Source organism: Scleropages formosus, chromosome 16 (genome assembly GCF_900964775.1).
Source record: "Scleropages formosus chromosome 16, fSclFor1.1, whole genome shotgun sequence".
Taxonomy (NCBI): Eukaryota; Metazoa; Chordata; class Actinopteri; order Osteoglossiformes; family Osteoglossidae; genus Scleropages; species Scleropages formosus.
The window spans coordinates 5,394,267-5,415,677 of record NC_041821.1 but is presented as its reverse complement, the minus strand read 5'-3'; the positions used below and the strand labels follow the sequence as shown (position 1 = coordinate 5,415,677).

Here is a 21,411-nt window from a genome sequence, read left to right as displayed (position 1 = left end):
GGGGGGGGGGGGGGGTCTCTTCAATTGGAACCAGTGTTTTGATATGAAATCAAAGTTTTCGCTGCGTATGTTAATCTCTTCATCATGTTCCCTTTTTTTTTAAAATACAAATCGTTGGGAAGTTAAAAAGGATTTAAAAAAAAAAAAGAAAAAACCCAAAACACGGGCACGCGTGTCTTTGGAGGGAACTTGAAAGTGCATGCCAGTAATTGAGTACCCCCCCACCCCCCCCCCTTTTTTCCTAATCTCTCTTGTACGGAACAGTGGCACGCTTTATCTCGGGAAGAGCAGGCTAAGTATTACGAATTAGCCCGCAAGGAACGACAGCTCCACATGCAGCTCTATCCTGGATGGTCCGCCAGAGACAATTATGTAAGTATCACCAGAACGACCCGGCAGCTCGAAGGCCAGCATCGAACCCCCTTCGCCACAACATTGTAGAATATTTCATTGTCATCATCACATCATCATCATCATCACCATTAACAACAACAACAACAACAACAATAATAATAATAATAATAATAATATCATCATCATTGGAGACAGTTGGTAATGCATTTGTTAGCCTTGGTGCCTTTTAGCCCAAAGGTTGTAGGTTCAAATCCCCACTCCAGCTGTAGTACCCTTGAGCAAGGTACTTACTCTGAATTGCTCCAGTAAAATTACCCAGCTTTTATAAACGGGTAAATAATTGTAGGTACTTTAACATTGTAAGTTGCTTCAGAGAAAAGCGTTATCTAAATTTATTATTATTATTATTATTATTGGCTGGACAGGGTTCAGGTGTGGATGCAATAATTCTCTCCTGATGGGTCCCAAAGTGAAGCTGTTACCATTATAATCAATATTAACTCATATTTAGTACATTAAGTACTAAATCATAATTTTGTACATTAAGCTGCTTGCATTTATGTATCCGTTTATACAGCAGGGTAATTTTTACTGCATTAAATTACGGTGAGTACCTTAATCAAGGGTGCTACAGCAGCAGGTTCGAACCCAGGGACTTTGATTGATACTTAGGCCCTCTCCAGAAAGCCATGACTGATAGTTGTACGTACTCAGGATGTCTGTGAATGTGTGTTGTTGCTCTGTGATACGAGATCGAGAGGTGTGTGTGTGTGTGTGTGTGTGTGTGTGTGTGTGTGTGTGTGTGTGGGGTGGTCGCTCTCCATCTGAGAGCACCGGTGCCTGGCGTTATTAAAAAGTGTGGCTCCAGCGCTCATGTTCACTACACCGCGAAGGAGCACAGTTTGCCGTTTATCCGGCTCCCCACGGACCCCCCGGGAACCTGGCCCCGCCCCCCTCTGCCTTTGATCTGTTCCAGCGTTCTCACCCCGCGGAAGGAGATTACACAGATTAGCGGGACCTCGCTCTGTCCTGCATGACTTTTTTTAAAAAAAGACTCTCCTTTACCATTTGGTGTGACTGGAAAAAAAAAAACGATAGACGTACGAATCCCGATTGAAATACGTATTGGGCGTATGATTTTTCGTAACGCATCGTATGCTTACGAGTTCAAATTTCACCGGGCCCAGGATCGTTTCCGGGCCGTACGCTGCCGCGTTGCGCGGAGCATTGCGCGCCGCAGCTGCGCAGATTAACCGAGGAGTAAGTGGATTATTCCAATTTACAGCAGGAAACCGCAGCCCATTTGCCTTCATTTGAGCCCAGAGGGCTCCGCTCGGTCGTACCTGGGCCCGACACCCGAGCCTTTGTCCAAAATAAACCCGGCAGGGGTGGGTCTGCATGTAATGTGGCGCTTAGGAGCCGGACCCGACGTCTGCTCGGCGTGCGGTTGGGTGATGGGGCCCTGGGGCGGGGCCAAGGGAGCGGGTCAACCTGGCAAACGGCAGCAGGGCTGGTCTAGTGAACATGAGTGCTGGAGCCACACTTTAAGCGTTCACCTGGATATTTTCTAGGGAAAGAAGAAGAAGCGGAAGCGGGAGAAGATGCAGGAGGCGGCGTCGGGTAATTACCACATTTAATTATCCACCCCCCCACCCGCGCCCCAACACGCCTCGCCTCATTGGACTGGAGTCACACATTGGTTGACGGTTGCATCTCATCAACTGTTGAGGTTCATGGGGCAACCGAGTCATGACCGAGACATGACCAACCTTGACTCGCGAGCTGCACGATAGCACTTAGCCACAACACACACGCACCCCCACCCACCCACCCACACCCACACACACACACACACATGCACACACTCTCCCGGGCTTTGGGATTAGTCTGTGATGACCCTGTCGTGATGGTGGGTAGATGAAGGGTGAGCCCTGTGGTTGCTCAGTCACTTTGTGTCTATCTGCTTACTGAGCGACTAAAGCCATGGCTGCGTGTCCGTATGATCTGCGTAAAAGTCTGATTTTCTGTTAAACTGGTTTCTCTAAACGCGAGTGGACGGTGAGTGCTTTGCTGTCCAGCGGCGAAACGTATTAAAAGGTCCAATTTTCTGCAGGTACAGCCCAGAGAATGAAAACCGCTTACATCTGACCAATGGTAAGGAGATCTCCGTTACATTTAAATGCCGTTTAAACAAGTGGACTAAGTTGTGGAACAGCGAGAACGTGGTGCACTGTATTTACAGACTAATCCGGAAAGTCGGTGTGAAAACCATCCTTTCGGGGCCCACCGGTCACATTTGGTTACAGTGGGCTAACACAAAGAGCTGGGCACTACAGCCTCTCTTCCTGTTAGATGACCCCGGTCAATGCTGCTGCCACCACCACCTCCTCCTCCACACACACAGACACACACTCTCACACACATTTATATTCTGCATGCCACTTGCCTGTGTCTTGAATGCTTTGTAATGTCGTTTTTGATGCATGTGGGTTTATGAATGCCAAAAACTGTAATCTACAAGCAAATGCTGGCACACTTCTCTCCCCTCACTATCCTTTTGTTGTCAAGAGATTAACATTTCTGATGCAATTATATGGATTAGCATAAGGCAGGAGTAACCCATTCACAAAGATGGGATGGCTAAAGCCCAGCAAGAGGGGAGAATGGAAAAGTCAAAGCAGACACTTTTCCCTCGACCATTCCGAGATGTTAATTTAGCCAAAGCGTGTGGATTAATGAAGTTTTGCAAGGAAGAAAAAAAATCACTGTAATTATTATTCCACAGTTAAATGCTTTTCAGATGAGTGCTGCTTTCCGGCACCGAACTTTCAGCTCGCTACAAAATCCTTTATTAGCTGTTGAGTGGCATCCCCCAAAGCCTGGATCTTTCCTTGGCTCCCGTAAGATCTGGAAGAGCGGCTCGTCTCATTCCTGATCCTGGGAAACGCCCTTCCCGCCTGAGATTATGTGAAAGTTCAGCCGTCAATCTGTAGCCCCCCCCCCCACCCGTCTTCCTACGCTGGCTCATATGGGCAGCATATGGAGGCAGTACGATGCCATGAATTTAGCGTGCCTCTGCCAGAATTTGCTCCCATAGCCGAGTGTGCCGACTCGAACCGCAACCAGAGCCGTGTGACTCACAACTACCCATAAATTTACTGAAAGCCGCATGGCCTTCTGTTGCACGGCTGGCTTTTTTTTCTATTTCAAAAAAGGCATTTTTAAAAAGATAGTTACCAATGCGGGGGTACATTTTCCTATGAACGGATTAGCTTGGAAGGAACCTTAAATACTGTTCAGGGAGAAGTCGAGATTTTACGTTCGCTGTTGATTAATGCCACGTAAGGAGTGGAACATCGCAGATTACATAATTGACCCGTATTTTTTTCCCCCAGCAGCCTCCACTTGCCCTTTCTGTTTCCCGTCTCTTTGAGAGTCGGAGGTCAGAGGTCAATTGTAGCTGGCCCGATCTGAGCGGAGGGAGCAGGGATCCGCCGTTGTACTGACCGTCGGCCCGGTGACTCCCGGCGAACCTCGGCCGTGGGCGTCCCCCCATCGTTGGCCGCCGTTCCGATCTGGAACGAGGCTCCCCTTTTTCACAAAGGCAGCGCGGAAAGCCCACCAGCTCGGATCCAGTAATTAGCCGTGCAGAGCAGAGCGCGGATTGACGCCTTGGCTGATGCGTTCTGACAACCTGAAACTAATATACATAATACCGAGAACATTGGAGCAATTCTGAAGCAGTCAATTTATGCAGATCTCATGAGCTGGATTGAGGTTAGCTGAGCTTAGACTCCAGGAAACATCTCCAAATTAACTTATTTGTCTATTTCTTTTTTAATGCCCTCACACCCATAGTGTGTGACATTGATACGGTAACGACGTATCGGTTTTGCCTGTTCTGTACGTGTTTGTTAATTGGTCGAGTCTGTAAATTCGCTGGCCTTCAACCTATGAACGATTGAAACTCGGTGTATTCGGGACTTGCTTCGTTTTCACTCTAAAATCATCGCTACCATTAAATCACAATCAACAAAATTATAAAATATATAAAAATAAAATAGACTTTCCTTGATTTATTTACAAATTAACTTCCGGAAAGATCCTGCATATAGCTATAATTTAAAAAAAATCGTTCCCTGCTGATTGCTGTTGACCAATTTGCCAAATAAACGTGCAGTTTTTGTAATGTTCTTACTGACCATTGACTCGGGAATACCCGACACGAGCTGTAAACACTGCGGAAGTTAGTTGAATTAAGGTGGTGCCACAGTCCTAATATGTTTGGGTGAACTTTACTGCCACCTTTTGGCTCGGAGGGTAAACGCAGGCTGCGTTCACTCCACTGCAGAGATTTTTTTGAATATATAACATATATATATAAAAACTGCCAAAAAATGCAATTAAAAGTACATTTTCAGAAATTGTAAAATGTTTGTATTGTTTTTAACACGACCGTCTGTGAAACACACCTAACCTATGAGGAAAGGTTCTTTGATCCGTTGCGCTGATGCATTTTAACACCGAGCGCTAAATTCTGACCTTGGTGGGTTGACTCTCCAAGGATGAGGCTCGCATGGCGCTGACAGCTCGTGTCATGTCATCGTTCGCCGGCATCACTTTGACTCCCCGTTCAGAACTGTTCTGTTTCACTTAGTCGTTCTTGGGCTCTCCCACCCGTCTCCCGGCATCTCTCACCAGCCCACCCCCACCAGTCTCCGGCGGCCTCGCTTCATCTGGGCAAGTCATTAGCATCGCAGTCTTTGAGATGTTTATCGCTGTGAGGCTCCATCACACCCTGCAGGTTTCCACTTTTCGTTGCCGTGCCTTTTCTACATCGGTGGGGGGGGTGGGGGGTTAAAGTAACAAAGGTGTCCTTTCAGTGCGATTGTTTGGGCCGGGAGCAGGAACCATCATTTGGCAATAACTCTTCCAGATGTGCATGTGCACCGGCTGGGTGGAGCTGCTGGAGATATCGTGCCGCGTGACATGTGTTAGGGTGTTTTCTCTGCAAACAGCCTACCTTGACCGTGTCACGTTTCATTGTCGCGTGCTTCGCGGTCAGCGTTCAGCCTTCTGCGCGGGCTTGGGGTGTCAGAGTGAGCGCGGCTAATGGCTCCCTCGCAGAGGAGGTCAGATCGCAGTAACCCCGGCGCCGGGTGCAGCCAAAGGGGATGGAAACTGATCCGATAGCTGGTAGCTAGAGGCGCGAGCGGTTAGGACACTGTAAGACAGCTTTGACCAAGCCTGCTTGTCAACCGTGCAGTGCCCAGGTCCACGTCGTGGCCCAGTGCTGCATCCCATCGTGGCTTTGGGTTCATTTGCATATCGCCGCCCACATTTGTGATGCCAGGTTACAGGTACTGTGAGTTACCACATTGGTTGTCTAGGAATTGTTTGCAAGTTGGGCAGTAATGCCTTCCCAGAGTCCTCAGGGTCCCTTGCTCGCCCTCCTACCGGACCTGCTGGTACCGACTGGTGCCCCCTCCCATGAGGGGAAGACACACACCGTGATTCAAGGCTGCAGTTCCCAACTCCGACTTCCCGTGCTCTGCGTGAAGGGGGAATCCCCCGATCCCCTTCCCTTCTCCCCCTGCCTCCTCTTCCTCCCCCGTCTCTAGCTTGTGGCAGCGACCACGTCTTTGAAGCCCGACCGCACCAAAGGGAGCGATTGTGGAGTTGTGGGCGGGGGGCTCCGTGCTCCCCTAGCCGCCCTAGCCTTCAGCTCCGGCTGCGGCACGGCCCTCGGTGGGATCTCAGATGTGGCGGGCCCCCCGACTCCCCCGGCGCATGCCTGCGGTTCGCTGAAGGGATCCGCATGGGCCTCTTTGACACGGCGCCCCCTCCCCACCCACCACCCCCACAAAACTCCTTTTATCCGGTTTCTCTGGTGCTCGCTGGTTCCCAGACATGAGCTCAAAGCCTCCACGTCCTCTTCGTCGAGCAAATGGTTTTCCCCTTTAAAGTTCGTCTCTGGGGGGGTACTAAACTTCATGGCCACCAGGTGGCGTCTCCGTTACGGGGCCCCCCCACGTTCGCTCCCGCCGCCGGAGGCGTGCGGAACCGTTTTGGAGAGGCAGCGCCTTCCGCATGAAACCCAGCCCGTCGTCCACACAAATGCGAAACGGCGCTGAGCGTGTGGACGAGCAGATGGCGTGCACTGCGCCTGGGCTGCATTTGTAACATTTTCATAAATCAATGCTGAAATGGAACAATATTGCTGGTGGACCCCCCCCCCCAAAATTCTGATGGATCCCCGTTGCATGTTCTGGTCGCGTAAAGTACAGCCCAGCAAAGTAAACACAGGCGCCGAAAGCCACTTCTGGACCAGTAGAGAAACAGCTGAAATAATTACTGCACCACTTGGACCCGCTCAGCTCTGTCATTAAGGCCTTAAAACATGGGGGTGGGGGGAGGGGGGGTGCTCGGGCTGCTGGCAGGAGGCGCTACAGCGCGGCTCTGCCGTTCGGACCCTCGCGTTTGAATTTCTTTAATCTGGCATTTAAAAGTAGCTCTGGTAGAAATGGCCGCTCCTTCTCCGATCCGCAGAGCCAGACACGCGCGGCACAAAAGATCGACTCATCTGGCATTTCCTTTCTAGAAAATTCCTTTCTCGCGGAAGGCATTCGCTTCCAAATCGCCCGTTCCGCGGTGCCACCGGAGTCTGCGTTGGCCGCTTGTCGGCCGCCGTTCTCTACGCGCTTCCTGCTCTGACTTATTTATAAACTTGATTTTAGGGATGTTTTTTGTGTTGGTGTGTGTGTGTGTGTGTGTGTGTGTGTGTGTGTTTGTGTGCGCGCGCGGTGGCTCAAAGGAATAGCCCAAGGCGGCCGGGCAGTTGGGGCTGCCGGCGCTTTGATTTGCGCCGGGAGGTGAAGGCCGCGATTGAGGGCTGCGAGGCCAGGCCAGTTATCTTAACCTCCCTCACTTCAAAGGGGGTTCGGCTGGCCGGCTGGTGGGGGTGGGGGGGGGGGGAGTGGAGGAGTGCGCGCGCGGGGGGGTGGGAGGGCGCCCCTCACAACAGAGGAGTGTTTCATTTCCTGCACGTCCAGCCGGCATTCCTGAGCGGTAATGGTGGCGGTGGCTGGGGGGGGTCAGGCGCTCCTCAATCCCGGCGTTTGTGCGGGGTGGGCCCGACCCCTCCCCCGCCCCAGGCACCTTTCCCGGACAGGAAGCCCGGCACTTTTCATCTGGGCTGCAGAGGAAAACCCTTCCCAGGAACAGCTGCCCGGGATGAAAAAGGGCCAGGGGAGGTAAATAGAAGCGGCGGGACGCCTTCACGGACGCGACCTCTCCCGGGTCGGGGTCGCCACCCCCGCCCCCCCGGGGCAGGCTGCCGCGGTCTCCCGTCCTTTTTCATCCTCGTGCGTTAAAGCGGCGTGGGTGCCGAGACGCCGGGGTACGGCGGAGATCTCCAGTCGGGAGTCGTCGGTCGGACGGCGTGGCTGTAGCGCCCCCTGCTGGATGCGACGCGTTCTGGAAGGACATCCTGTAGTCGACCGATGTGACCGAGATGGCTGGTGCACTACTCCAACCCCTGACAGGACGCGACTTCTGAGCTTTCAGGAGTTTTGCAATAGTCCTTCTCAGCCTGTCACACACACACGAAAACCTCTATTTATGTGACGCTTTTCTCCAAGGCAACTTACATTTCCCTGTTTATACAGCTGGGTAATTTTGACTCTATCAGTTCAGTGTAAGTACCTTGATCAAGGGCACCACAGCACGATCTGGGATTCGAACCCGCGACCTTCAGGGATTTGAACGCCAGTGGAAGTGTGTCACGAACCCACGTGTGGAAATGCACAAAACGTCGGCTGTACTTACAACCAGTATAGCTAAGGAAGAAAACATAACCGACAGTGGCGTGCGTGTGTGTGTGTGTGTGTGTGTGTGTGGGGAGCCTTCATTAGGGTGATCTCACACACACACACGCGCGCTCAGCTGTTGCTCTTTTTCTTTCTCTCACAGGTGGAAAACGAGCCACTTTCTCCACCTGCAAAGCCAAGTCTGCAGCCATGGGCCCCCATTTAGAGATGGAAGCCTGCTAGATCCCACCATCCCAGTCCCCCCCCCCCCCATCGAGCCGCCGCTCACCGAGGAGACAATCATCACAACTGCTCGGGGCCTCCTCACACCTCCACGCGCAGACAAAACAGCCACCGGGGGGCGCTCTCCTCCCCGGCCACTTGCCCACTCCACTCTGCTCCCTAACTTATTCTAAGTTATTTAGCACCCCCCTCTCCCCATCCCAGTGTCTTTTCCTCGGAGCGAGACCCTCCCTCACCTCCAACTCTTCAGTCCCCTCCCTCCAAAAAAACCAAGTGACACAGAACACATGGGCACTGATTTCTGGTTCGAGGTTCAAATTTGATTTTGATTTTTTTAAAAAAAAATTTTTCTTTTTCATTCTTAATTAGTTTCTCGGTGTATATTTTCAGTTGCTGCCCCCCCCCCCCCTTAATTTGAATTTTTTACAAACAGGTATCTATGGAAATAAGCTCAGAGACAGGAGCCATGCTTCTCCCTCACCCCCCCCCCCCAACCCCCCCAGGTGAAGCATCTTGCTGAAATTAGGAACACGTAGGCTTCTCCTCGCCGTTATTTCTCGCCAACGGTGACTTTGTCGCTCTCACGGGTCCCGGGGATCTCAGCTCGTCCTTCTTACGAACGGCATCACGACACACGAGCTCCTCTTCTCTATTCCTGGAGGTGAAATATGGACAGAGACCATAAAACGTGCTCGGAAGCCTCTATTTTATTGTTCCCAACAGACCACACACACACACACACACATTTTCAGAACCGCTTGTCCCTTACGGGGTCACGGGGAACCGGAGCCTACCCGGCAACACAGGGCGTAAGGCCGGAGGGGGAAGGGGACATACCCAGGACGGGACGCCAGTCCGCCGCAAGGCACCCCAAGCGGGACTTGAACCCCAGACCCACCGGAGAGCAGGACTGCGGTCCAACCCACTGCGCCACCGCACCCCCTCCCAACAGACCAATGAAGCAAATATATATATCTATTTACCCAGCACTTGACAGACTTTCTTTTACTGTAACGTACTTTTGTCTTCTCCTTCCGGTAGCGAATAGTGCCGTCTTTTGCCATGTTTATTCCATGCAAGTATTTCTGTATTTTTTTAATTATTTTTTTTATTTGTTGCAGTATACTCAATGCGTTCCAATCCTACGTTTTAATCATGTTGTCGTCTTGGTCCAGCACTTTGCTGCCAAGTGTTTGCATCTGAACTGTTTTGACATGTTTTTTTTTTTTCTTTTTTTTAAGAAAAAAATAAATAAAGAAACAGCATCGACTGGTCTTGGATCTTTGGAACTGGTGCGTTTATGGTGCGTTACTGCGGGCCTCCAGTGCCGACGCTGCGCTCTTACAGCTGAGGGTGCTGGTGTCGATACTACCTCCTACTGGTGAGTGGGAGAAGTGCAAGCTGGGCGAAGACCTGGGTTCGATTACCCAGAAGGCCACAGTATCCCACAGTATCGCTGTTCACAGCAGATCAGCTCCCCTTGAAAAGTGGATCATCACTGTGTTTGTCTCCTTCACTCAAACTAAAGGCTGGTAAACAAGTTTCGTTGATCCCAAAATCCTGGTGACTTACCTGCACTCGCAGGCCGTTCTGAAGTGGTACTTGGTACAGGTGCACCGATGGTGCCGTTTTCATAATATTTTATGCTAATAGGTATTAAATGGTGTGAATTAAAATACATCGGAATAGAACAGTTAACCATAAGTTACCAACTGTTGCTATAAGGATGTTGGTAATTACCTTAGATTTACTGTGTTTTGCAGGTGAAGCCCAGCACCCAAAATGAAATGTGAGACCCCCCCACATACCTACATGCAACACATGGATATTAATGCAGTTTTCAGCATTATTTGGCTGTCTCTTACAAACATAGGTGCATTTGGAAAAAAGTGTGTGTGTGTATATATATATGTGTATACACACACACACACACACGCGCACACACACACACACGCACACACACACACACACACACACATTTTCTGAACCGCTTGTCCCATACGGGGTCGCGGGGAACCGGAGCCTACCCGGCAACATGGCGTAAGGCCGGAGGGGGAGGGGACACACCCAGGACGGGACGCCAGTCCATCACAAGGCACCCCAAGTAGGACTCGAACCCCAGACCCACTGGAGAGCAGGACCCGGTCCAACCCACTGCCCACACACACACACACACACACACACACACACACACACACACACACACACAAAAAATGTAGGTGTGTGTATATATATATAAATAGACCATCCAGCTTCAATAACTGATTTATTCTGAGCGGGTGTATATATACATATACACACACTATATAAATATATGATCTGGGATGGAAAGGGTTATGCGATTGATATTCAGGGCCTGCGGACAGAAGGCATATTGATTAAAAGACAGCTTCGGGGGGGCAGCGGATTATCGACTGAGCCAAAATGGTGCTGGTCACGGTCACGCCCTGAGCATCACTATCCACATCAAAGCTTCGTCCTGGACATGTTGAAATTAAAATAAAAATCCATGCAGATAAAAGTCCTGCCCTACTTTACCCACCCCACACAAAAAAAAGAAGAAAATAAAATAAATCGATGGGAGGATGTTGAGTGGTGCAGAGATGCATTTCTGATGAGCTCAAGGTCCGGGTGGGGGTGGCGAGGGGGTTCTGAGGGGTGGACGACGCGGCGTCCTGCGATGAGTCTCTCTGCCCAGGTGAGTATCGCTGACCCGACGGTATCTTTGCTTGGGGCAGAGCATCGATGCAGAGGAGGCATGGAGAGCACTGTGGAAGCTGTGCGCCATACTGCGCTGCATTACGAGCCCATTAGCACGACCCGCCAAGTGACCCTTTGGTTCGCGCTACAGCGACGTCGCTTTGAACTCCAGAAATACCGCGGTAACGCAATTAAATGTGTTTAAATGGAAATCTGCTCTTAATTGCCGCTGTTGGGCTCGTGCGTCTCCAAAGTCGCTCCCAAAAAAGTCGAGCAGCCCTGTGGAACGTGCATAAAAGATGCGACGGCCTACTTCTTACCGCACACTTGTTAGGCTCAGATTTTCACCATGTTCCTGCTTTAGAATTGGTGTAAACCACGGCGGGGCAATACTGTAAAAGCTCTGTACAAGGTCCTTCATCGCAGCTTTCTTCTGCACCTTTTTGGACTGTATGAGAAAATGCGTGTGAATATGGAGACAAAACACAAACTCTATACCCAAAGCCGGACTCAAGCCCATGTCCAAATGCACAGCCCATTTATTTTTTTTAAATAATTTCTTATAGCCCAGTAGAAATTAACTGTTATTTGGTTAAATGGCTGAATATAAGGACTCAGTCAGCATGAAGTTGGAACACTGCATTTTAATATTTTCTATTGCAACCACATCAAATATTTCTCATAATATCCTGGAAGCAGGAAAGCTGTCATTAGTGGCTCCACCTTGTGTTCACTGTGTGAACTACAGCTATGAACAACCCCCTTTTATTCTGGCCTCTTTTATTATGGATCACAGCACCAGCATAAACATGTACAAAATATTTTATACAGCTCCTTTTAATGCCATGATGGGTAATTCAGCACAGTTCAGACATGCAGCAAGAAGTCAAACAGAGTCCACGCACACGACTTGCCTTCTCAACTCTTCACACCCCGCTTTCTCTCCTGACCTTGGGTACGATGGCGTTCACGCGACCAGGTCGTCCGTCCTCTGTTATTTGTACTTATAAAATCCCTCTCCGGTCTTCTTTCCCAACTTGCCTTCAGCCACCAGCTTGTTGAGCAGCGGACTGGGGGCAAACAGGGGGTTCTCTGGCTCCATCTTGTTCCAACCTGGGGGTCACACCATCCATCGGATCAGCTCGGCAGCCTGTGCCGTAAACACACTGCGGTACAACAGCTAACTGGAGGAGAAAATTCACCATCAATAATTGATTTCAACGTGTCGAGTCCGACGTAATCATGGAGTTCGAAGGGCCCCATGGGGTAGCCGGCGCCGAGCTTCATCGCGACATCGATGTCCTCCTTGGATCCATGGCCTAAGGGAACAACAGGACCACAGGCATCAGCTGTGGAACCTCAACATTTCCCAAAAGAAGACATGTAATCTAGGAAGGCCACCAGGTGGCGTAGTGGTTAGAACTGTCGCCTTGCACTCAAAGGTTTGAATCCAGCGTTTTGCTGTCGTTCCCTTGATCAAAGTACTTAACTGATACAGTAAAAACTACCCATGTGTATAAATGAATAAATAATTATAAGCCGCTTTGGAGAAAAAGTGTCACGTTAACATTGAAATAATACAAAAAAATAATCACCATGTAGTTCTGTGGGTGCCGAAAACAAACTGCTGGGAGCCGAAGTCGCGGAGAAGCCCTACGGATGGAAGCGACGAGCCATGCAGCGCGTCCCACCCGTGTCCGTACCTCTCTCGTGCAGCCGGAGCGCCTCCATCAGGTAGGGTACGAGAAGCCGGTTCACGATGAAGCCCGGAGTGTCCTGGGGACGACGAGCAAGGGGGGCAACGCAGCAGTTCCACATCAGCAAGGCGCTGGCAGCTCAAGTGTCACACTGGAGCGGCAGGAAAAATGCCAAAGGACTTACTTTACACAGGACCGGGTGTTTCCCCAGCACCCTGCTGAAGTCGACGAGGGTGTCAAAGGTCTCCTGGCTCGTCTGAGATGTTTTAATCACCTAGACAAACAACAAGCATTTGGTATGAAACATGTACACAAATAGAAGCTGTTATTATTAACCTTTAGAACATTGTATTATATATGCTTGGTCAGCAGGTATGGAGTTTGAGCCCTGCTCGGGGTGCGTTGTGGCTCCGTGTTCTTCCCCGTGTCCCCCCCAACATACGGAAGAAGGCGCTGATAACCCACTTCCGTTCCTCCCTCGCCTTGGAAGCCATGAGGGTGGTTGCTACGAGTCAGGCTTGACTCAATGGCAGCAACAACAAATGATCTCTAAGGCAACCAAACCTTCTCCAAGTCACTAAATTATTTGACTGGAGTCCACCTGCATGCAAATGAGGTGTTTCACATGATTTCAGAATAAATACAGCTGGGTCTGGGAGCAAAGCTACTTTGTGCATTTCCTTGAAGACCAAGAAACATCCCAAGCATATATGATACAATGTTCTTGAAAAAAACCAGTCAAGGGAATGACATAAGAAAATTTCCAAGGTATCTTAAATAAACAGTGGTTCATCATTAAAAAGGTGAGAAAATATGGAACAGCTCTGAATCTGCCTAGAACTGGCCATCTTCTAAAACTGAATGCCCAAGCTAATAGATCCATAGAGAGGAAGGCCATTGAGAGGTGTATGGTAACTCTAAAGGTGATACAGTCCTCTCTAGGATGGAGAAACTGTGCGGGAGACAACAAGAGCAGCACATTTCATAAATCTGGCTTGTTTTGGAAAGGTGACAAGGAGAGAGAAGGGGGGGGGGGGGGGGGGGGGAAACAACTTTACATCTCAGTGGGAATTTCACCAAAGCCATGTTAAAGGCTCAACAATCTGGATGAAGATTCCATGAACTTTTGGGCTTCAGTGCTAAAGCGCTATATTTGGAGCAAACCTAACAGCACAACACACTGAACACCTTCCCCGCAGTGAATCATGGTGGTGGTAGAATCATGCAGCGGGGATGCGTTTTGTGAAACACAATAAAATGTGAAGAAGTCCAAGGGGGTGAACACTTCTTATATGCTGTAAGTACTTTAATGGGGACATTAAGGAGCAAAGATTTAAAATGAGGACCTTCAGACTGCAAAGTGATGGTTCTAACTACCCTGCCACCTGCTGCTCATCCACAGAAATGAAAGTGCTGTGCAAAGAAACATCTGACCTCCACAAGCTTCATCATGGGAACGGGGTTGAAGAAGTGCAGGCCGCCAAAGCGGTCAAGTCTCGCCGTGGAGCTGGCGATGTCGGTGATGGGCAGCGACGACGTATTGCTGGCAAAGATTGTGTGACTGCAATGTGGCAATGTGTAAAAAGAATCAATAACTTGTTATAGGGAGACAGCATTTAGTTGGCCTGGTGGAGGGGAAACGCAGAGCAGCGGCACTCACTTGGGAGCCACTTTGTCGAGTGCGCTGAAGAGCTCCTGCTTGGTTTTCAGGTTCTCCACGATGGCCTCCACCACGAGGTCAGTGGTGCGCGCCGCAGACGCGGCATCTGTGCTCGTCGAGATGTTCTTCAGCACCTTCTGGACAAACTCCTGCCCAGCCTGGAAGATACAGAACACCAACATACCACATGGCGAACGAAAACCAACTGGTCCTTCCACGATCTGGAAGGTTCCCTCTTTAATTTTTAACAGTGATCTGACCTCTGGCTTGTCCGCAAACTTCTTCTTGGCGATTCTCGTCAGGCTGCCCTCGATTCCCGTGGCGGACTTCTTGAGGATGTCCTCCGAGGTGTCCACCAACACCACCGTGTGTCCCGTGGCTGCGGCGACCTTCCGGTCAGAGAGGGACAATCACCACGACCGGAATGAGGGGGTGCACTGGACACTTGTGTCATTACTGTGCATCACTTATAATAAAGTGCTTACAGAATACAACAATTAAAAAAAAAAATTATAAATCACATGGGGCCACAACAAGAACAATTACTTAGAGCTCTCTAGTTTCATCATTGGAAATACAAGCTACACAGGCTTAACGTGCACTGGTACGTTTCTAGGTTATAAACTGACGTCATTGACATGATATAAATAAAAAAAATGATTGTTGATACAAAATTATTACTCTGCTATTATTATCTCTGCGCACACAGATTGCACCAGTCAGTGCACAGGTGAGGTGATATTCAGTATAACCAGTTTAACTGGGAAACACAGCAGAACTAGTTGGATGAGCTCGAACCCGAGACCAGCAGCTTCAACTCTTCACTCATGTTTTACTAAACCAGGTTTGTTTTCTAACGCATGTTTACCTGTGTAATACCAGCCCCCATGAGACCCCCTCCGATCACCGTTACGTGTTTGATGGCTGCGGTTCGAGCCGCGCTCGACGTCATTTTCCGGACAAACTGGAGCGTCGCGAAGGTCATGATTCTTCCGCGCGAGAGCCGGCAGCAAGACGCCGATACAAAGTCACCAGGGAGACGCGCGGAGCGCGGAGGGATGAAGAGTGACGTCACTGGGACCCGACAAACTCGATTGGACGGCTCAGGCCACGTGACCAGGCAGCCCAATTACACGCTCAGCGCACGGTGAACTTTCACACAGTTTGGGTCTATTAATATCAAGCTTATTGACTTTAAAGTTACTAAATTAAGAGTTTGATATTTATTCGTCCCCCAACGTTATAGTTTTCCTTCCAACAGCTGTTTTATTAATAGAGCAGGAATGTGATGACAAGCTTTTTTTTTTTTTTTTCCTTTTCCAGACGTAAAGGCTATAAAAGCAATAGTTTATATTAATAAACAAATAAACCTAACATTAGAAATATCAAAGGAAGCGGCTCTTTTATGAAAAAGCCCTTGATGCCACTACAGGCCTTTAATGTGTTATAAATTTGGCCAGTTTCAGATGAAGTGAAATTTAAAGATATAGTTAATTATTGATCATATTCCACATACACTTAATTTACTATTGTAAAGCAATACTGTAATATTATGCTTAGGTGTACTGATTAAATATATACTTTGTTTGCATTAAAGTGAGTCAACAAGTACATTAATGACAGCAGTGATTTAAAGTGTATTACTGTACAGTAAAATACAGTTTTCCAGAGGTTTGCAAGACCCCAGAAACAGAACAGAGCACCAGGGACAATGAGACTATTAAACAATTTAAAAAACAAAATCAGAACTAGATCACTTTAATCAATTGAATCACATTTAAGGTTAAGTTTTAGAAGCGTCAAAGGAAGAATGAAGAAGGAAAATTATTAATGCAATAAATGACAACAGTTTATACTGGTAGCTTAATTAGTGAGACATGAAACTGTGGCTTCAAATAGCAGGATTTCAATACATTTAAATATTAAAATAAAAATCAGCCCATTCAAAATTATATTGAATTTTTTTTGAAGATCCACATTAGTGTTTTCCGTTTTACTCTTCTTAATACTACTTTACAGTTGTGATCAACATGTGGATTTGTTTGTATTTGGTACATTGTCTTTTTCACCCCCCTCCCTCCATTTTTTTTTTTTATTAAACCTTTGATGGCAGCCTGGGCTATCTGTTTTTATCAAGGATATTTATGCCATCTGTACGAGGGCTAAAAACACACAGTAACAGACTGCAAGGACACGGCGCTGATGGCGTTTGGAGACCGGCCACCTGGCCAGGAACTGTGTAGGCCCTCGATGCTGCACTCAGTGTGGGGGGGGAGGTATCTCCTCCACAGCTGCCCCCAGTGGAGATCACCCAGGCTGCGGCAGCACCGACGCAGGTGGCATTAGTGGGGACGAACCCCATTTGCCAATTAAATCGCATTCATGGGACAATTTGACACGGTGTCCCACAGCTTTTGGTATGTGCAACTGGACATGGGTTCAAATCCCCATTCGGTCTGGAGTTTGTGTATTCCATGTGAGTTTATATATATGTTCATTTAGCTGACACTTTTCTCCAAAGAAACATACAATGTTAAGCTACTGAGTAAAACAGCTATTTAAAGAGATGGGTTTTCTTTTTACTGGACAATTTAGGGTAAGTATGTGGCTCAAGAATACTAGAGCAATAGGGTTTTTTTTTGCAAAACATTTATTTGTGACTTTTTTTTTTTTTTTTTTATTTTTTTTTTTAATACAGTGCCTATTTGCAAAACCCACACTGTTCTTGTGGTGTGGAAATAAAAAAGAAAACTGATTTAGAAAGTCAAGTGAAAAATAAGCGTGACATACAATTATTATAATGGAATACTGTATGAGTCAAAAGTATTTTAACTGCAACATCCTATGAAATTAAAAATAAGAAAGCCCATTATACTATGTAAAATTAATGCATATTGTTTATATTACGTTATACAGTAGAAGGGGGTTTTCGACTCGTGGCTGACCATCCGAACGACTCTCGTTGTCAGTCGAGGACCCCCCTGGACTATAAAAGCAGGGAAGCTGCAATTATTGGCTCTTGGGCGCCACCTCATGTTCACTGTGTGAACTACAGCTATGAACAACCCCCTTTATTCTGGTCTCTTCTATGACAATGTAAGATCACAGCATCAGCATAAACATGTACAAAATATTTTATACAGCTCCTTTTAATGCCATGATGGGTAATTCAGCACAGTTCAGACATGCAGCAAGAAGTCAAACAGAGTCCACGCACACGACTTGCCTTCTCAACTCTTCACACTTGGCTTTCTCCTGACCTCGGGTACGATCGCATTCATGTAACTAGGTCGTCCGTCCTGTTATTTGTGCTTATAAAATCCCTCTCCGGTCTTCTTTCCAAACTTGCCTTCAGCCACCAGCTTGTTGAGCAGCGGACTGGGGGCAAACAGGGGGTTCTCTGGCTCCATCTCGTTCCAACCTGGGGGTCACACCATCCATCGGATCAGCTCGGCAGGCTGTGCCGTAAACACACTGCGGTACGACGGCCGACTTCCCGAAGAAACTCACCGTCCATAATGAACTTTGATGTGTCGAGTCCGACATAATCCAGGAGCTCGAAGGGCCCCATGGGGTAACCAGCACCGAGCTTCATCGCCATGTCGATGTCCTCCTTGGATCCATGGCCTAAAGGAGCAACGAGACCACAGACATCACCTTAACACCTAAAGGAGCAACGAGACCACAGACATCACCTTAACATTCCTCAACAAACCACACATGTAGCCAAGGAAGGCCACCAGGTGGCGGAGTGGTTACAACTGTCGCCTTGCACCGAAAGGCTTGACCCCATTGTCTTTCTGCACCATGCTTGATCAAGGTACAACAATTACAATGACCCAGCTGTATAAATGGCTAAATCAGGTTTGGAGGAAAGTGGAACATTGGTAAATATAAATGATAAAAACCATGCAGTTCTGCGGGCGCCGAAAGCAAACTGCTGGGAGTCAAAGGCGCGGAGAAGCCCTACGGATGGAAGCGACGAGCCATGCAGCGCGTCCCACCCGTGTCCGTACCTCTCTCGTGCAGCCGGATCGCCTCCATCAGGTAGGGTACGAGAAGCCGGTTCACGATGAAGCCCGGCGTGTCCTGGGGACGACGAGCAAGGGGGGCAACGTAGCAGTTCCACATCAGCAAGGCGCTGGCAGCTCAAGTGTCACGCTGCAGCGGCAGGAAAAGCCAAAGGACTTACTTTACACAGGACCGGGTGCTTCCCCAGCGCCTTGCTGAAGTCGACGAGGGTGTCAAAGGTCTCCTGGCTCGTCTGAGATGTTTTAATCACCTAAACAAACAAAAACAAGCGTTGGAGTGTGCTGCTTTAAAATTACAGTATTTCTTCTTTATTGTATCATTAGGATTTACTTTCAATTATCTCAAAATGTTAACTGTATGGCATTCATGTATTTCTTTTATTTTTACTCCATTATATCTTACTTGGATGCCTTTGCTTTCCTTTGCCTGCCATGGAAATTTCTGGAATACCAAGCTCCTCTGTTTAAGAAGCCTTGGAAGGTCTGTTTAATGGCCACAGGGAGATACGAAAGTGTGGCTGTGTATGGGGGACAGTGGGGGGGACTGCAGGGTGCGCCCAGGTGACTCTGCAGAACTGTAATAAACCATTTCTTAAGGGTATTTGCGTCTCGTTATTGCAACTCCAAACAACCTGGAACTGTCTGAGATGATCAATACCAGCAGGGCATTTGCTATGAAACACAAACAAAAACACAAGCGGCTATTAATATTATTTTTACTTTTAATCCTTATCTAGCACCTTTGTTCAAGGCGACTTCAACTTTACAGTTATTAATACATTTATAAGGCCGACTAATATATGCCGCGTCATTTCACGTTAAGGAGCCTGAACGAGGGCACAACAGCAGGAGAAGGGATTTAAACCGATGACCTTCTGACTGCAAAGCGACGGTTCTGCCGCATCACACGGTGCCGCTAGCTGACGGAAACGCAGGGCTGCGCAAAGGAACATCTGACCTCCACAAGCTTCATCATGGGGACAGGGTTGAAGAAGTGCAGGCCGCCAAAGCGGTCGAGTCTCGCCGTGGAGCTGGCGATGTCGGCGATGGGGAGCGATGATGTATTGCTGACGAAGATCGTGCGGCTGCAACACGTCAGAAGGATCAATAACTCGTCTGCCGCTTTCAACAATGTTCTTTCACATTTTAACCGCAGTTCCAGCACAGCGGAAGCCCCCTGCGGAGGACAGCGCATGTTCGGCCCAGCGGGGGAGGGGAAACGTGAAGCGGCGGCGCTCACTCGGGGGCCACTTTGTCGAGTGCGCTGAAGAGCTCCTGCTTGGTTTTCAGGTTCTCCACGATGGCCTCCACCACGAGGTCAGTGGTGCGCACCGCAGACGCGGCATCTGTGCTCGTCGAGATGTTCTTCAGCACCTTCTGGACAAACTCCTGCCCAGCCTGGAAGATACAGAACACCAGCATGACACATGGCGAACGAAAACCAACCGTTCCTTCCATAATCCGGAAGGTTCTCTGTTCAATTTCTAAAAACGATCCGACCTCTGGCTTGTCCGCGAACTTCTTCTTGGCAATTCTCGTCAGGCTGCCCTCGATTCCCGTGGCGGACTTCTTGAGGATGTCCTCCGAGGTGTCCACCAACACCACCGTGTGTCCCGTGGCTGCGGCGACCTTCCGGTCAGAGAGGGACAATCACCACGACCGGACACTTGTGCCACGAACAGCCAAGCTTCTCATTTTCAAAGAAAAGTTTTCCAGTTTGTTCATTTTTGGCTGTATTATTGAAGTCCTTTTGCAGCTGCGAAAATGCGACCTGCACTTACACGCCCAGCCCATAGGGGGCAGTAAAGAGCACCCGAGAAGCAAGGCCTGTAGGGTGGGTGGCCTTCACTTAAATCATTTCCACTTTCGGGTGTTTACAGCCAATTTGCGATGTGCCCGAGTGCTGCGTTTCTAACAGCTGATGTAAGAGGCAAAGTGTTACCATGGAAACTGACGCACAGATAAGAATAAAGATCGGAACCGAATAATTTCTAGCAACAGCAGATTTTGTCAACTGAAAATGTCAAGCCTTTTTTCCTTAGTTACTTAAGCTGTTTGCAGAACTAACGTCGAGAGAATAATAAGATTCTTAAAGACTACTAGCGTTTAAAAGCCTGTACTACTACTTTTCACAGCAGAAGTAAGAAGAAATCCAGTAGTATCAACTTTACTGGAAGCGCAACATTTTTTACTGACACATCGATACCCTGCTGCGCACGGATGTGCACAGTCTGGAGACTCGATATGCACCTTATAGCCGCGTAGTGCAGGTTCACTGCTAAAAAAAAAAGGCAAAACAAGACTTCAGCTGAACTCGAACCCGAGACCAGCTGCCTGCAACTCTTCACTCTCTGCGAAAGCAACCAACAAAATCATGTCTTTTCAACGTTTCTGTTTTTAATGATTCATGCACATACTACTAGTTTACCTGTGCGATGCCGGCCCCCATGAGCCCCCCTCCGATCACCGTCACGTGTCTGATAGCCGCGGCTCGAGCTGCGCTGGACGTCATTTTTCGGACAAACTGGCGAGTAGCGAACGCCATACTTCCGCAAACGGGAGCACAAAGCAACAGGCGAGATTTGGCGCGAGCCTCCGCGAACCACGGCAGATGAAGAGTGACGTCACAAAAACTCGCCAGGCCGATTGGGCGGATTAGGCCACGTGATCGGGCAGGCCGAACACGAAGATCCAATCGCAGGCGCATCACACAGCGAACTTTGACACAGTTTGTCTCTGTTAATATTAAACCGGTCGACCTTTTTTGACTTTCAAAGTTCTAGACTAAGGTTGAACTTTTTTCGTTCCACAATTTAGAGGCCGGAACAGAAATGTGGCGGCAAGCTTCTTGTAGCCTTACAGGGCTTGCTAAAAATATCAACGGAACCGGCTGCTCCTAGGCTTGAAAAGCTTTCAGT

The 21,411-nt window shown here is 48.7% G+C and overlaps 3 protein-coding genes across 8 annotated transcripts in view; 1 reads left to right on the top strand and 2 right to left on the bottom strand.

Annotated features, from left to right (window-relative positions):
• The window catches only part of lef1 (lymphoid enhancer-binding factor 1), a 35,192-nt gene extending 26,292 nt beyond the window's left edge, over positions 1–8,900 (top strand). The window contains exons 8-11 of one of the 6 annotated variants that reach the window (XM_018735621.2): positions 265–372; positions 1,935–1,974; positions 2,468–2,508; positions 8,326–8,398. In XM_018735621.2, the coding sequence (XP_018591137.1) occupies positions 265–372; positions 1,935–1,974; positions 2,468–2,502 (183 nt within the window). In that variant the 3' untranslated portion in view covers positions 2,503–2,508; positions 8,326–8,398. Of the gene's footprint in view, positions 1–264; positions 373–1,925; positions 1,975–2,467; positions 2,509–8,325 lie in introns of all 6 variants that reach the window. The other 5 variants (XM_018735620.2, XM_018735619.2, XM_018735618.2 and 2 more) reach the window with 5 other exon arrangements.
• Positions 8,901–11,662: 2,762 nt separating this feature from the next.
• LOC108924594 (hydroxyacyl-coenzyme A dehydrogenase, mitochondrial-like) lies at positions 11,663–16,021 on the bottom strand. Its single transcript, XM_018736102.2, has 8 exons — positions 15,331–16,021; positions 14,723–14,851; positions 14,463–14,620; positions 14,237–14,363; positions 12,987–13,076; positions 12,809–12,881; positions 12,308–12,424; positions 11,663–12,218 (listed from the first exon to the last, which is right to left on the bottom strand). The coding sequence occupies exons 1-8, from the start codon at positions 15,445–15,447 to the stop codon at positions 12,100–12,102; spliced, it is 930 nt and encodes a 309-aa protein (XP_018591618.2). The 5' UTR covers positions 15,448–16,021; the 3' UTR covers positions 11,663–12,099.
• A 1,138-nt stretch (positions 16,022–17,159) lies between these two features.
• Positions 17,160–21,087, bottom strand: LOC108924596 (hydroxyacyl-coenzyme A dehydrogenase, mitochondrial-like). The gene is made up of 8 exons (XM_029259131.1): positions 20,922–21,087; positions 19,994–20,122; positions 19,734–19,891; positions 19,452–19,578; positions 18,655–18,744; positions 18,479–18,551; positions 17,973–18,089; positions 17,160–17,883 (listed from the first exon to the last, which is right to left on the bottom strand). Exons 1-8 carry the CDS (start codon positions 21,036–21,038, stop codon positions 17,765–17,767), a joined length of 930 nt encoding a protein of 309 aa, XP_029114964.1. The 5' UTR covers positions 21,039–21,087; the 3' UTR covers positions 17,160–17,764.
• Between the last annotated feature and the right edge of the window lie 324 nt (positions 21,088–21,411).